The 15,945-nt window shown below is 38.8% G+C and overlaps 2 protein-coding genes across 9 annotated transcripts; both read left to right on the forward strand.

Moving 5' to 3' along the window:
• Positions 1 to 4,445: 4,445 nt before the first annotated feature.
• Positions 4,446 to 10,629, forward strand: LOC126623307 (homeobox-leucine zipper protein ANTHOCYANINLESS 2-like). Of its 8 annotated transcripts, none has more exons than XM_050292199.1 (9): positions 4,446 to 4,562; positions 5,625 to 5,842; positions 5,967 to 6,084; positions 6,203 to 6,865; positions 7,097 to 7,198; positions 7,284 to 7,496; positions 9,134 to 9,308; positions 9,395 to 9,762; positions 9,842 to 10,629. In XM_050292199.1, exons 2-9 carry the CDS (start codon positions 5,631 to 5,633, stop codon positions 10,211 to 10,213), a joined length of 2,223 nt encoding a protein of 740 aa, XP_050148156.1. In that variant the 5' UTR covers positions 4,446 to 4,562; positions 5,625 to 5,630; the 3' UTR covers positions 10,214 to 10,629. The 8 variants fall into 8 exon arrangements, with proteins under 8 accessions (XP_050148156.1, XP_050148114.1, XP_050148120.1 ...); XM_050292157.1 differs by lacking the exon at positions 4,446 to 4,562 and adding an exon at positions 4,569 to 5,448; XM_050292163.1 differs by lacking the exon at positions 4,446 to 4,562 and adding an exon at positions 4,569 to 5,448 and having other exon boundaries at positions 5,628 to 5,842.
• Positions 10,630 to 11,726: 1,097 nt separating this feature from the next.
• On the forward strand, positions 11,727 to 13,926 carry LOC126623245 (protein ROOT PRIMORDIUM DEFECTIVE 1-like). The gene has a single exon (XM_050292105.1). The coding sequence runs from the start codon at positions 11,957 to 11,959 to the stop codon at positions 13,301 to 13,303; it is 1,347 nt and encodes a 448-aa protein (XP_050148062.1). The 5' UTR covers positions 11,727 to 11,956; the 3' UTR covers positions 13,304 to 13,926.
• Positions 13,927 to 15,945: the final 2,019 nt, after the last annotated feature.

Below are 15,945 nucleotides of genomic sequence, written 5' to 3' on the forward strand. Positions count from 1 at the left end.
CTTGACGGATTGGGCAGGTGGTAAAGATGGAGACAGTATCAGTGTCGTTAAAATGAGGCGGGCTCGGCGATCAAAAAATCAAACATGGTATCAAAGCTACGGTCTGGGGCTGTGCAAGCCAACGAGCTTGTCACCCATAAGGAAACAAGTATGAACTCTTAATATAGAGATGACCACTGAATTCCATTGAAAACAAGTAGGCCCAACGTGAGCCGACCTCTGAGTTTCAATTACCGATGTGGATCTTCACGTGTGTACCACTAAATGAGGTTACATGTGAGGGGAGTGTTACCCACATCGATGGGTGCAAGAAAACCAAAGGGGTTTAAATATGATTACCCCACTCTAACTAATACCAAGACCTTTTGTGATAATATCTCACACATGACGGATTGGGCAGGTGATAAAGTTGAGGACAATATTGGTGTCGTTAGAGTTAGGGCGGGCCCGACGATCCAAAAATCCAACACTTTCATGTAATCGGGATACTTGCAGATCAACAAATCTTAAAACTAAGAGAAGGACTTTCATGCAAGACACTCGAAGCGTATCTGTTTTTTTAACTTACTGCTAAAAATGCAGACAATTTGTCACTCCTTTATTTACTTACTCAGCTGTAACAATGAAGTTCCATGAAAGAACAAAGCAGACTAGATCCAGTACAATCAATTATCAGTCATCAGAGATTATCAAGTTCAGCCCTTGGCCCGACTGCCACCAGCCTTGGGGCCCTAGGGTCCTGCACCCTTTGGCAAGTTCCCTTTGCCTTGAGACTTTTGTGACTTGGCCATTACTTCTGCCATCTGTGCCGTCTTTTCCTCCTTGGTTTTCTTAATCCTCTCCTTAATCTCACTGCAGAATTCATACATGATCAAATGCTATACATAATTATAAACTACTAATCATTGCTCCTTAATTATCAAGCCTATATTTGTTTATAAGATTGATTAATGATGACATAATTTAACATCTAAAACATATACTTACCGAAGTGCTTACCTGGGAATCAGATCGAACATATATTATGCCCTTGTTAGGGCATATCTTAGAAACACTAAAACGACATAGTTCAGTCCTAAAATCATTGCAACAATAATTACATTAATTAACGTAAATTTTTAATGGAAAATACAAATTCACTGAAACAACCAACACATTAAACCCTAATTAATACAATACATGTTTGTGGAAAAAGGAAATTACAATGCACCCAAACCTATCAAAGCTTATACTTCACCCTTTTTGTTAATATTGTTATTATTTGTCCATCATAGTTTTCTCAACAACCAACCAAATCGATCAACAAACTGCACATGCAAACGTACAGCTTCATCTAATTCTTACCCACCATCATGAATTAACATAAACCAATAACCAACACATGATCTTCATCAGCTGCTTACGCATTCATCATATAACCATAAAACCAAATGCAGATATCTCAGTTCATTCTGCTTGCATGGACATATACGTACACGAACATATATAAATATATATACGTATATAAATGTAAAAGAAATGAAAATTAATAATAATAACAGTGACACTTGAGAATGTGAGAGAAATATAAATTAATTCCCGAAAATAGTATGAGCAAATATATTATGAAATTTTCGATTCAGGTAAGGGTACAATGCTTGGCTACTCAAAAATGATAAAGAGTAAAATCAATACTCCTACTCAAATTTTTCATGTTCAAATCACAGAACCTTGTGTTTATGATCATAACCGTTCATGATATAAATCATTCTGTAAATATCATCTCCATAAAAAAATGAATTAAAACTAAGGTCGCTTAGCAAATCTATTATAGTAAATACATAGATGATTCATAATGATTTTACCAATTTCATTCATCTGTCTTTATACAGTTCGATAACTAAGCAACTTTAGTTTTAATTGATTTTTTGTATAGACGATATTTATAGAATAAATTATAATACAAATGTTTCTGATCATAAATAAGAAGTTCTATGAATCGACAAAGAGTAATTTTTAGTTGGAACTCTTAATTATTATTAGGAAAACTAATGAAAAAGACTTGAAAACTTTGAGTTTTAACGATAAAGATAAAATAAAGGGTAAAGTGAATAGTAATAGGTTTGATTTTTTAGCGTAAAAATGTGATTTTTCGTTAAAGTAAACAGTACCGTGAGTTTTTTTGTTAAAACTTCTAATATTATTTGAGTAGTCTAAGTTTTGAGCCTTGGAGTTTGACCAGTAAGCTCAGTCATACCTGGAGAGAAGAGGCCCACGTAATTATTTTGAAAAGCTAAGAATTTTATGGGCCCTCGAATTTTCTTCCGTCAAAGCAGAAACACTGGCAGGCGGTGCCAACTTTGAAACAGTAGGCTGGGCTTCAGAAGGTTCTTTTTTTTTTTTTTTTTTTTTTTGTGAACTCGAATTGTGTAAATGTGAACCCAACAGAATTCAGAGAGGAAAATAAATTATCAGTTTAATTAGCAAATCTTACTAGATTATGGTAATCTGTATTTGTGTAGCTTAATCTTAAATAAAAAGCAAATTGGTACAGATATGGGAATTTTCGTACTAAATAATTAAAAAAAATTACTTATAGTTTTTATTTGTTAGGTTTACATTGAGTGTTGAACTTAGGTTTACACCATCAATAATGGCGCCATTGAGTTAGAGTTGGTATGGACAACGCTCATAATATTTGGATACAAAATTCTTGCTTCACCATAAGTTTTTATTTTATTTTAAAGGAGAGTGAAAGACTCATAAAGGCATTTCAGCCTCTATCTGTCCACCATTGTATGATTCACCAGCGTCATGAATATGATGCACCATAAGTTCACTTGTAAAGTGATAATAGGGTTAAGATTAAATTTTTATAATAAATAGCAAAAAGTAATTATGAAAATTAGAAATGGAACTATAGTGGCATTTCAATAAATTTCGAGTGAAAGAAGAAAAAAATTGCAGTAAGATAAGAATTAAGGTACAAAAAAAAGAAAATGAAGTATTACATACACACGTGGATATGTTATCGTAAAATAGAAACCAATTAAATATAAAATAATTGTTATTCTCTTGAAGTAACAGTCTTTTAATGAAATTTCATATCTTATTTAACCTCGTTCATTCTTATCTAAGAAAATGAGAAGGTCAATTATTGCGATTAATAAGAGAAAGTTCAATGTATTCGACTAAAAATTTCAAGTTCATAATTTTTTAATTAATAAAGTAATTCGAATGGAAAAAAATAGTACGAATTGATTTTTGTAAAAGAAATTGAGTGGATTTGGGACATTGTATGCAGATCGTAATAATTGAAAGATGAAGGGTATAATTGTAAAATAAGGAAGCTATATCCGGTGATACAAAGCGGTGACGTCATACAGAAGCAAAAGTACACCAAACCCTGCAGTCTAGGTGGGCGTTTAGATTTAAGGAATCCGCAACCCTCTTTACTCAAATGACCATAACACCCTCGAAAAGCGCCCCGCCTGATTGGTCAAAACAGAGTCAATGCACCGACAGCCGATGTAGCGTACACACCGAATCAAAACCCCGCGAAAGGCAAAGTGCACAAAAACGAGAGCACCGCACGCGCGTGAAAGCAGATTTGGGCGGATTTCACGAAACCTGTGGGCCCCCCGCCACGCCCCTTCCCTTTTCTGCCTCTCTCTCTCTCTCTCTCTCTCTCTCTCCTCTATATAATAATATGCGTTTATTGAGAGCTAGAGAGAGAAAGTTTTAGAGAGAGAGAGAGAGAGAGTTTGGTGTGCATGAGCGAGGAGGGAGGAGGAGGGAGAAGGTGAGGAGGAAGGAAGCAAAAATTGAAGGCATTTGGGGTGTGAAATTTTGGTTCAATCAAGGCATAGAGTTAGAGAGAAGAAAACGGACAAACAAAAATAATTTAACAAAAAAAGGTGCCATTGACTCTTTTGGATTTTAATTTTTTCTTGTCTGAGAGAAGGAAAGAGACTTGTAAGTCAGCTGCAAATCTTCAACTTCCTTTGTTTATTGCCATTAATTGTTTTATTTTATTGGTTTAATATATATTTTTGTTTCTAGACTTCAGACTTCACAGAATCACAGTTGCAGAGAAATATATATATATATATATATATATATATATATATTTTCTTCTGTTTTTGTTGTTTGTGGTCGATTATCTATTTTCCTTGTGAGCAAAGACATGATTTTTTCACTAACAATGTGAAAAATATGATTTATTGTTTGTCTTTTTTTTTGGTAATATTTGACTGTCATCTCTTCCACAGATGGCATAAGAGAGAGAGAGAGAGAGAGAGAGAGAGTGAGGGGTGTTGTGAAAATTCATTATAACATTTGGTTGGCTGTGTGACGAGCGAGGGTTTGAGTATTTTGCTCGCTGTCAAAGTTAAAAGGTTTAACCTTTTGGCCGTACTGGGTTGGTTTGCATGCCATCCAACTATATATCTGTAACTTTATAGATTGTAGAGAGAGAGAGAGAGAGAGAGAGAGAGAGAGAGAGAGAGGGAGAGGGAGAGGGAGGGCAGAGAGAGAGAGAGAGGCAGGGAGGTCCACCGAGTCTATTTTTATGCTTGGATTTGGTAATTATGTAATCCAAAAGTCGCAAGTGTAATAGTGTGAATAAGATAAGCTTTTTCTTTCTTCCCTTTCAACTTTTTGTGCTTGTTTGTTATCCTTTTCGGCTTATCCTTCTGCCATTTTAGAGACCCTTTTGGAGTTAACCATTTCCTTTGTTGGGTATTTTCCAATCCTGCCAAACAATTAGGGTTTGTTCTCATGGTATTTGGAGGAAGGAAAGAGATGGGAGAGGAAAGGGAATTGTGGTTGTGTGTGAACTGGAAATCAGAAAATAAAGGGGTTTTCTAACTTTTCTGTCCTGTTGCTCTTTTTCTATCCTTTATCGGTAAACAGATTCTAGAGAGAGAGAGAGAGCGTATGTGTGTGTATGTGATGCATGGGGGTTGACAAAGGAAGCAGATTTTTCTTCTGTTTCTACTTGGAATGCAATTCCCACTTTTTTCAGTCTTTGGTTTAATCTGGCAATTTCTTGGCTAAAAGGTCAATGATTTAGAATAAAAAAAATCAAAAGTATGTACCCTTTGTGAAAGTGATAGTGATTTCGTTTCATGGCTATGAAACCCTGCACAGCCAGCTGAGAGAGAGAGAGAGAGAGAGTCTAACTAACAGTCAATAAATTCAGAGAAAAGCTATAGAGTCTTAAAAGGGTTTCAAAGTTTCAATATTTTCAATCAGTTTTTTTCACAAATTTTGATGAGTTTGGGAGGTTTGATCAGTAGCAGTGGGGGTGGAAATAGTGGAGGTGGGAGGGCAAGAGTTGTGGCTGAAATTGCTCCACATGCCCCCTCCTTGATGCCCAGTGGCACCATTGCACACCCACGCTTCCACCCTTCTTCCCCAATCCCCAATTCAATGCAGATTTCCTCCTCTGCCCTCTCTCTCTCCATTGTATGCTGCTTTCTCTCTCTAGAAATCAATCACCTTTTCCCCTGATTCATGCTTCAAAACCCCATTGTTTGTTTTGTTTTCTGGTTTTTAGATGTTGTTGTTGATGATGTTTCTGTTTGTGTCTGTGGTCTTTTGATGGTGTTGATGATGTTCCTGTTGGTGTTTGGCTTGTGCAGCAGAAGATGGACGGTCACGGTGAACTTGGTTTCGCTGAGAATTTCGACCCCGGGATCATCGGAAGGCTGAGGGATGATGAGTACGAGAGCAGGTCGGGGAGTGATAACTTTGAGGGCGCATCTGGGGATGATCAGGACGGCGGCGGCGGCGGCGACCAACCGCCGAGGAAGAAAAAGTACCATAGGCACACTCCTAACCAAATCCAAGAACTTGAAAAGTATGTTTTTTTTCTTCTCTCAAATCCTTAATTTTGTCAAAAAGTTTTTTGTTTTTTTGGGTGTTTTGTTTGAGATTGTGGACTTGATTTGTAATAGGTTTGCTTGTCTGTTGTTGTTGTGTAGCTTTTTCAAAGAGTGTCCTCATCCGGATGAGAAGCAAAGGTCGGAGCTCAGCCGTCGTCTCGGCTTAGAGACGAAGCAAGTCAAGTTCTGGTTTCAAAACAGAAGAACTCAGATGAAGGTTATTGTCACGTTACTTGGCTACTTTGTGGTTTGTTGGTAATTTAATTTAGTATTTTGTTAGATTTGGTGTTTGATTTTGTGAATGATGGAAATGTTAATTTGTAATTTTGAATCAGACACAACTTGAACGCCACGAGAATATTATTCTCAGGCAAGAGAATGACAAGCTGAGAGCTGAGAATGGTGTGATAAAGGATGCTATGTCAAACCCGGTTTGCAACAATTGTGGTGGTCCGGCCATTCCTGGGCAAATATCGTTTGAGGAACACCAACTTAGGATTGAGAATGCTCGACTCAAGGATGAACTGAACCGCATATGTACTCTCACGAACAAGTTCTTGGGCAGGCCCATCTCCTCCTTGGGCAATGCATCCTCCGGTTTGGAACTTGGTGTTGGAAGAACTGGGATGGGTGGTATGAATGCTGTAGGCGCTGAGTTGCCGCTGGGGCTTGATTTAGGAGATGGGATTTCAAGCTCTTCCCCTATGATGCCTCTCGTTAAGACCTGTTCAGGCATGATGGGGAATGCAGTACCATTTGAGAGATCTATGTACATAGATCTTGCATTGGCAGCTATGGATGAATTGGTGAAGATGGCTCAGGTAGATAGCCCCTTGTGGATCAAAAGTTCAGATGGGACAGATATATTGAACCTTGAAGAGTATCGGGCATTTTCTTGCATTGGTATGAAACCTAGCAGCTTTGTAACTGAAGCCACTAGGGACACTTGTGTCATATTACTAAACAGCTTGGCTCTCGTTGAGACATTGATGGATGCGGTATGCTATCATACTCTTTGTTTCATGAAGCTTTTGATTATTTATCCTGGCTTATATGTTAGACTGTTAGCATGAGGATTGATAAATATTGAAGTCGTTAAGATTTGAACGTTGGAGTTCATTGATTCAGATGATATGTTTAGTCTCTTGATTAATTTTGACTATCTTCCAAAAAAATAGAATAATATTTGAAGCTGAAGTGTTTGAAACCATTTTTTTTTCTTTGAGTAGAATCGATGGGCGGAAATGTTTCAGTGTTTGGTTGCTCGAGCCTCCACCATTGATATGATATCCAACGGCATGGGTGGGACTAGAAATGGTGCTCTTCAAGTGGTATGTATCTCATTGCTCTTCTCTCTTATCCACCTTCTCTTTCTCCTGATGAAAATTTGGAACTCATTATGATCTTGTTCTGTAGATGCACGCTGAGCTTCAAATGCTATCCCCGTTGGTCCCTGTTCGTCCACTGAAGTTCCTCCGTTTCTGCAAGCAACATGCCGAGGGTGTTTGGGCCGTAGTTGATGTTTCTCTTGACATCAATCAAGAAGGTTCCAACACAAACCCGTTTTGGAACTGCCGGAGGCTTCCTTCCGGATGCATTGTGCAAGATATGCCTAGTAATTGCTCCAAGGTAATTATAGCCGATGCCCTTCTTTACTTGTTACATTTAACTTTCCATCCAATCTTATGGCTATTTATGATTATTGAGTTGGCCTTTGGCTGTCCGTATTTTCCTTGTGCGAGTTAAATATGGTTGTTGAGTTACATAATTCGAGTTTGTTGAGAACACAAGAAGGTGAAATTATTATGGGCAGTTTGATGAGATTGCTCCTATTGTAATGCACGTAGGACTTCACCTAGAAACCGGTACTCCATTAGTATTTTACTGAAGAAGATGCTTCTTCCTTTTTCTTAATGTATAGTCTTCGAATTTCGAAGCCAGGGTTGCTCATTGTCTGTATTTAATTAGCTTACTGCTGCTCTAAGAGATGAGAAAATCTAGAATGCTCCCAGTTTAATAGTAGAGAATCGTCGTATCTATTTCCGTGTCAAAAATATAAGAGCACTTTATTTGAATCCAACTTTTTAAACTCAAAACAAATTTCAAGTTTTAGGCCTCAAAAACTTGTTTGGTAGGATTATTTTCAAAAACTGAACTCAAGACTAACTCAAAAATATAGTCTATTATCTAAAAACAGAAAAAGTAAGTTTTTGGAGTTTTTAAACTTAAACTCACTCCTTTCTTTTCTCTCCCTCCTCCCCTCTCACTCCAAATCTCTCTCTATAATTCTCTCTCACCCTTCTCTTTCTTTTTTTTACCTTTTTTCGTCTGTCCTCGAATCCGCTCTCTTCATTCTCTCGATTCTTTTTCTCACTCCTCTTCCTCTCTATCTCCTCCGATCCTCTCACTTCTTTCTCTTTCCTCCAATTATCTCTTACTTTCTTTCCTCCTCTATCCTCTTTCTCTCTCAGACCCCCTCTTTTTGGATCTCTTTGTCCAGTTTAAGTTGTAAGAGTTAGAATTTTTAAATCGCAAACCAAACAAGTTTTTGAGTCTTAAAGAAAATTGTTTTCAAGAAAAATTCTTAAGAAATGTTTTGAGAAATTATAAAAAAATTTAAATAGTAAACAAGCCCTAAGATCTCCATAAATCCTTATGTGCAGGTGGAAGTAAAACCCTTGGAAGTTTCAATCTTTGTAACATAAACTAAGTATTTGATGCTTCCATTCCTATCTCTCTTTCTGTCTTCAGTGTTTTCTTTATCCTCCACGAGACAGAATGACCTGGATCCAGTTTCATTTTTTTATATATTGAATTCCATGCAATGTGATTTTCTGTACACTATTTTATCATATTGTTCGCTTCTCCACAAGCCGCAGTTTTGACTTTTACGCTTTTTGTTTTCCTCAAACTTGTTTGCTGCACATTTAGTTTATAATCCGTTTTTTGTTTCATGTCAACAAATCTCTAGGTGATATTATCTCGACCCTCATTGTCTTTCTCTGATCGGTCCTTCTCTCTCACTCTCTCTCTCCCTCTCTCCCTCTCTCTTACTCACAGACACACTTTCATGCACATGGCAATGTTTTTGGTTGTTGAAAAAATGTTTGAATTCGAACTTGGCAGTATGCGACAATTTCTTCTTTGCTAAGTGTGAAAGCTGAAAAGGGTCACTTTGGTAAATTCATGAGGTGGCTGCATGGCCTGATTGATCATAAAACAAGGAGCAGTTAAAAACTCAGTTTTTTTTCATTTTATTTTTGTAGGTGACTTGGATAGAACACACTGAATATGATGAGAATGTCGTCCACCACCTCTTCCGGGAATCACTGCGTTCGGGTATGGGCTTTGGTGCACACAGGTGGCTTGCCACTCTGCAAAGGCAATTTGAAAGCCTGGCATTCCTCATTTCGTCTGCCAACTCCAGTGAAGATCACTCAGGTCACCCCACTGCCTTCGATTACATTTCTCTAACAAATACGCGATGTCTCATATTCTGTATTCTGACAAATACGTATGTTCAACAGGGATAGGTGTCAACGGTAAGAAAAGCATGCTAAAGCTTGCACAGCGTATGGTGGATAACTTCTGTGCTGGGATTTCTGCCTCGTCTGTGCGCAAGTGGGACAAACTTTGCTTTGAAAATGTTAGTGAAGATACGAGGGTTATGGCCCGGAAGAGTATGAATGACCCCGGCGAGCCACCAGGGATTGTGTTGAGTGTTGCAACAACTGTTTGGGTTCCGGTATCAAGGCATAGGGTGTTTGAGTTTTTGCGAGACGAACAGTTTAGGAAGGAATGGGACATTCTGTCCAGCAATGTTCCAATGCAACGCATTGTCCAAATTGCGAAGGGCCAAGGAGGTGCCAATAGTGTTTCTCTTCTTCGTGCTAACGTGAGTCTTCTATTACTTTTCTACTCTCTTCCCATATAAACCAGTTCTCTTATTTTGTGTGTTATTTTCCTGATTTCAGGAGACAAATGCCAACGACAGTAACATGCTGATATTGCAAGAGACGTGGACTGACCCTTCGGGCTCACTTGTAGTGTATGCACCAGTTGACACTGAATCAATAAATGTCGTGATGCGCGGTGGAGATTCTGCTTATGTAGCTCTTCTGCCATCAGGGTTTGCAATCCTTCCCGGTGGCCCACCTGGCTATGAAGTGGTCAAATCTGAAGGCAATGGCAGTGATGGCAGCAACGGATGTTTGCTGACTGTTGCATTCCAAATTCTGGTTAGCAGCCTTCCGACGGCCAAAATCAACATGGAGTCGGTTGAGACAGTCAGCACTCTCATATCTTGCACCATTCAGAAGATAAAATCGTCTCTTCAAGCAGCATAGTGTTTGGAAGACCATGCATGCATGCATGCATGCCTACCTGCTTAGCTTTTGTTTTTGCGTTTTGCGTTTTGGAAACAGAAATATATGATACATGGGAGAACGTAAGAGGATTAGAAATGGATGTGATATATAGTGAAAGAGGTCGAGATTGAAAGGTTTTGCGAACAGGGGTTTCGAGTCAAGAACGAACCGCTTTTAAAGAATTTCTGTGTGGTAAATTGCTTAGTTGGGTTTTTGGTGTGGTTTTGAACTTGGAAGAACAATAGTTCGTTGGTTCGGGTATTGACTCTGTGGACCCGAGGGTTCGAACTTTGAAGGCAGCCTCAGCTCGGTCTGAGTTTTAAAGAAACACTGAAATTGTTGGAAGGAACCTTTCGTTTCTGCTAATGGTTATATTTTGGATTTTGGAAGACAAATTTTGCTTGGTTTGCTTTTCCTCTAGTTTTTTTTTTTTTTTTATACTCTGGTTCTCTTGTTAATTTAAATGTTGAATGCTAATCTCCTTTTGTCTAAACTGTTGGAACCCTATTGGACTCTAAACTTATCTCATTAGGGTTTTGAGTTTAGTTGAAACTGGAATCAGTTAGAGTTAATAGTTGATTAAGTCTTCTTTCCTTTAAAGTAGGACAATAAGGTTAAACATGTTGGTGAGTGGATATCCCACGTTGGAGTGTGAATGGGCGTACAGTTTTGCCAAGCAGTTTCTGTGATAGTTGGAAACGGTTGTGGTTATACGTCTATAAAATGGTTTAGTCCATGCTCAAGAGGAATACGTTCTTTTAGCAACTAGCCTTATTCTAGTGAGAACATAAGGTCCCCATTGAGTAGAAGACTCTTCCTCGATCATTTAGTAATGGCTTCATTAGATTCTCGATCATTCAGTAATGGCTTCATCAGATTTGTGTGCTCTTTCATCCCCTATATTAGGTTGTAATCTATGCATGTGACTAACGATAAATTCCAACATAAACCACCACGAAGTAACGCAGTTGTTAGTGACGAATTTCAGGTTCGTATTCCACAGACATATCCTGTGTTTGATTTCTGGTGTTGTTGAATTACACAATGATGGTCAGGAAGAGGCTAAAATGCCTACGTAAGTCTTCTCGGTCATCGAAATGGTGGAATGTCGTGGCGAAGCCACTAGCTGGTCCCCCTCTTAAGAAAAAAAATCTCCTTTTGTCTCTCTTTTACCTTAATCACCAATTGTAGAATTTTAATAAAATTACTTAGACGGACAATAAATCATGATTTATGCATGACTCATTCAAAGGCTGACCAAGTTTCAAACGAGGATAAACAAACAACTCATTACCAAACGGTATGTACTCTTTGATATGCCTCTGAGCGGTCTGTTGCACAATGTTATGTGAACAAGTTAAAAACACGTAATATTTTATTATTTGTTTGGAACGTCACAGTCTCATCGTCTAAAATAAGAACTAGGCGGAGTTTCAAACAATTGAAGGCCCAAAATAAAACCGTGGCCCAAATTTCCTAAATACTATTTTCTAGCCCAATTTTCAAAAGCAGCCCTTCAAATCCAATGCTAACATAGTTTCGCATTCGCGCCTTACAACTTCCAGTAATTCATCATTTCCCCACAACATTTCAAGCTCTCTTCCATTTAACCCCCAATAGGCCCACTAATTTCCCATTTTCCCTCGCCGGTCGTCTCCTACCTTCGCAGCATCGTCATCCCCAAAAACCCTGCGCAAAACCCTAAACCCCCAGCCACCCAAAATGCGCATATTCTTAACCTACTCATCCAATTTCTTGAACCCCAAGTCAAAAACCCTAAACCCCATCACTTTCCTCCTCTGCAATCTCACCCCGACCCGACCCAAATCGCAGTCGACCTCCATCCCCAGAAAACAAGCCAGAATCCGCGACCACGGCTACGACAACTACATGGAAATCGAAAAGAAAACCCGAAAAGTCCTCAAATTTCAGGACCTCATCCTGTCGCAGCCCAACCAAATCATCCAAGTCTCCCGCCTCGACCTCCTCGCCCGCCGCTTCGGCTTCAAGCAGCACGAGGCCGGCGTTTTCGTGCTCAAATTCCCCCACGTTTTCGAGATTTACGAGCACCCGGTTCAGCGGATCCTCTACTGCCGGTTGACCCGAAAAGCCCACCTCCAGATTGAGCAGGAGAAGCAGGCGCTGGTGGCACAAACTCCTGACGCCGTCACCCGCCTGAGAAAGCTCCTGATGATGTCCAACACCGGGCGGCTCCGCCTCGAGCATGTTCGGATTGCGAGGGCGGAGTTTGGGCTGCCGGATGATTTCGAGTACTCGGTAATTCTCAAACACCCTGAATACTTTAGATTGTTTGATGCTGAGGAAACTAGGAACAAGTACATTGAGGTTGTTGAGAAAGATTGTAGCTTATCTTCTTGTGCAATTGAGAAACTTAGGGAGATTGAGTATAGGGAGAGAGGGATTGATGCCGAGGATATAAGGTTTTCGTTTATTGTGAATTTTCCACCCGGGTTTAAGATTGGGAAGTACTATAGGATTGCCGTCTGGAAATGGCAGAGACTTCCGTATTGGTCTCCGTACGAGGATGTTTCTGGTTATGACTTGAGGTCGATTGAGGCGCAGAAGCGGATGGAGAAGAGAGCGGTCGCTGTGATTCATGAACTGCTGTCGTTGACGGTGGAGAAGAAGATCACATTGGAGAGGATTGCTCATTTTAGAATGGTGATGAATTTGCCGAATAAGTTGAAAGAGTTTCTGCTTCAGCATCAGGGGATTTTCTATATTTCAACTAGAGGGAATCACGGGAAGCTTCATACGGTGTTTCTAAGGGAGGCTTATAAGAAGGGTGAGTTGATAGAACCAAATGATTTGTATTTGGCGAGAAGGAAATTGGCTGAGTTGGTTTTGATTAGCCCTAGGAAGGCGAGAATGGACAGCGAATTGGTTAGTTACCACAGAGATTGGGAAGATGATGAGATGGGGCACATTGGAAGAGAACGCATTGTGAATGGTTTTGAGGATTTAGGAGGCGGGGATGATGTTAGGCGAGAGAGGGATGTGGAGGGTGGTACGAAATCAGATAGTGGTAGTAATTATGACTCTGATTGATGACGATGATCCATTGTGGTGAAACTATGGACAAAAAGGATTTCCATGAAGCTGATTGACTGAGATAGAACTCATATTTTGCTACTTGAATCATATGGAAGTTTCAGCGCGAAGGAGGGCAATCCACAACTGCATCATCCAACCCAAGTGTCTTTGAAACATTGCGATTGCCTGATGATGGAGGGTAGGCTGGTAGCATTTATGGTATGAAGAATTGCTTATTCGTGGACAGCACCTCATATGGAACTGACTCCTTGGATATTGGAGGGCAAAGTTCTGATGCCAGTAGCCTTTTAGGCTTCTGCACAACTTGACGGGATCCCGAAATTGAAGCTTTTGAGGTGAGTTAACTTTGGTTGTGGCTATCTTTTCACTTCCATTGCCTCTTTACCTTGTGAATTCGAAAGAAACCATTTTTGAACCATTTGAAGACATTGAACTTAAGCACGAATAAGTGGAAAAGTTTTGGTTTGGGAGAATGTCCTTGCAGGTTTCTGAAATCAACCAACACCATCACCACTGCAATGTGTTATTTTGTAAGATTTTGACTGATAATAATAGACTGCATCGGGACGGATTCTTCTGCATTCAAATGGATCCTAAAATCCGATATTTTGGGTGAATGTGTGTGTTAGGTGAACAGAAACATCGATTGTCTCCATACATGAGTTAAGCCAATTGGCCAAGGTGCTATCAATAAGCATGTCCCCTTGCATCCTAGTTCGAATGCCACGTCATAGATTGTTGTAGTTTAAATGTCAAACAAGAACCCATTGATGGTCTCATGGCCAATTGGTCCAATTGGATCCACCAGAACAGCCCATTTGGTTGGAATTTATTTGTCTTGAATTTGGACCAACCCAATTTATATTGCCCACTTGTAGTTGTAGGTAAAATATTCAACTACAATAAACAGGTACATAAATTAATACAAAGACGACGACATTGATCAATTTTACACATTTTTGTATTGTGTTACGTAGGGCAAGAAAACATAATTGTTTTTCAAAATTCGTGTTACGCTAAGCGTTGGTGTCGTTTTCGTCGTCGAGTTTGGTAATCAAAATTTTTATGTGTTCAACTTAGGAAAGGGATCCTCGCCAGATCTTTTTCTTAAGGATCCTAGGGATCCCGTGATTTCACACGTTCATCGTATATCGTGCGATCAGTTTTCGTTAGGTACTATTCATATTTATTTTTAAATTTTAAATTTTAAAATAATTTCTGACCACACGATGTACGATGAGCGGATACGATCATGGGATCCCTAATGTAAACAATACTCAACATTTTGTTGAAAGTGAAATATAACCTAGTTTTTCAAGCACTAATATTTTAAAGACACTATGCAAAGAAAGTTGTGTTTGTAAAAGCAATCATCTTCAATCTAAGGCCCATGAGAGAAACTTCTATGAGACGGGTTTACTGTCATCATGATATTCAATGCCAAGAATATAACGACGTACTGAAAAACAATAAATTTTAGCATTATGACATACTACAAGACGTTACATTAACAGTGTACTCTTGTTTTGAAAGTTCTCTCGAGAAGAGAGAGGCCCACAAGCGCAACGAGCCCACATCCAGACCAAACTTTCACCTAATTCCTTACGTACGCATCAACGTTAATTGATGGGAAAAATCTTAAGTCTTACACTCACACCTTTCTCACGTGAAAGCGATCCCCACTCCCTTGGTTATGAATGCCCTCGTCCCTCAACCGTCCGATCTCACCTGATCGATTTTTACTAACCGGCAGTCGTTGTAGTGAGTGTGTCCCACGTGTCCGTTTTCTGAAAAAATCATCTAGTTGGCATGATGTGCATTCACTTTCTCTTTTTGGTCGGGTTCTGCACGCATGATAATCGTGACCTGCGGACCACCTGATCACTTTTGCCACTTATTTTTTTTTTTTTTTTTTATCAAACGATAAATTTTGTTAAATTAAACGTAAAATTTATCACCGGTGAGTTTGAATCAATCTTCATTCTTCACAGCGAATTTCCAAAAATTTAATTGAGAAATTTGTAGGGGACCATTTGCTTTCTTTTTTACACTCATTATTAATAAGTAGACGAGTCATATATTGTTTTTTTTATTATTCTAATTTATAACTTTTACACGAAAACATTTGGTACGAAATAAACTTACAAAAACAAAGAAAAAAATAGTAAAAAACAAATGCTTGGCGTGCCCTCGTGCATCCTACCCCACATACAAATATTGTCGACATTGTAACCAATAGAAGAAATAACATCTACAAAAAAATAGCATATGCTTAAAAACTAACTTCTCTATAAACATGTTCCTTAAAATTTATTTGATACATTCTTTTTTTTTTCTTTCTTCCAACTCATAATTTACCTTAAAACTGAAAAAATCGATTGACCAAATCATTTCACGACCTCCTCAATTTATGAGTGAATCCAAGTGAGTAAACGTGTCATCGATGCTGACAATAATCGATAAGTGAGTAAACGTATCATTGATGCTGACAAAAATCAATCTAAATCTCCACTCTATATGAAGAAATTATCGATCTACATCTCGTGAACAACAGTTGTCTATGATAAACAGATTAAAAAGAAAATTATCAGATAAAATCACATTTCATATATTTTTGAGTAGGCCTAAGGCCCACC

This window comes from Malus sylvestris, chromosome 1, assembly GCF_916048215.2.
Source record: "Malus sylvestris chromosome 1, drMalSylv7.2, whole genome shotgun sequence".
Taxonomy (NCBI): domain Eukaryota; kingdom Viridiplantae; phylum Streptophyta; class Magnoliopsida; order Rosales; family Rosaceae; genus Malus; species Malus sylvestris.

What these genes read in the sequence shown, in the direction of transcription:
- LOC126623307 (XM_050292157.1), top strand. Translation starts at nt 5,254, where the DNA reads ATGAGTTTGGGAGGTTTGATCAGTAGCAGTGGGGGTGGAAATAGTGGA. An exon ending in TTGAGACATTGATGGATGCG is followed by an intron (nt 6,866 to 7,096) that starts GTATGCTATCAT and finishes TTCTTTGAGTAG; the next exon opens with AATCGATGGGCGGAAATGTT. An exon ending in TTTCTCTTCTTCGTGCTAAC is followed by an intron (nt 9,763 to 9,841) that starts GTGAGTCTTCTA and finishes TCCTGATTTCAG; the next exon opens with GAGACAAATGCCAACGACAG.
- LOC126623245 (XM_050292105.1), top strand. Translation starts at nt 11,957, where the DNA reads ATGCGCATATTCTTAACCTACTCATCCAATTTCTTGAACCCCAAGTCA.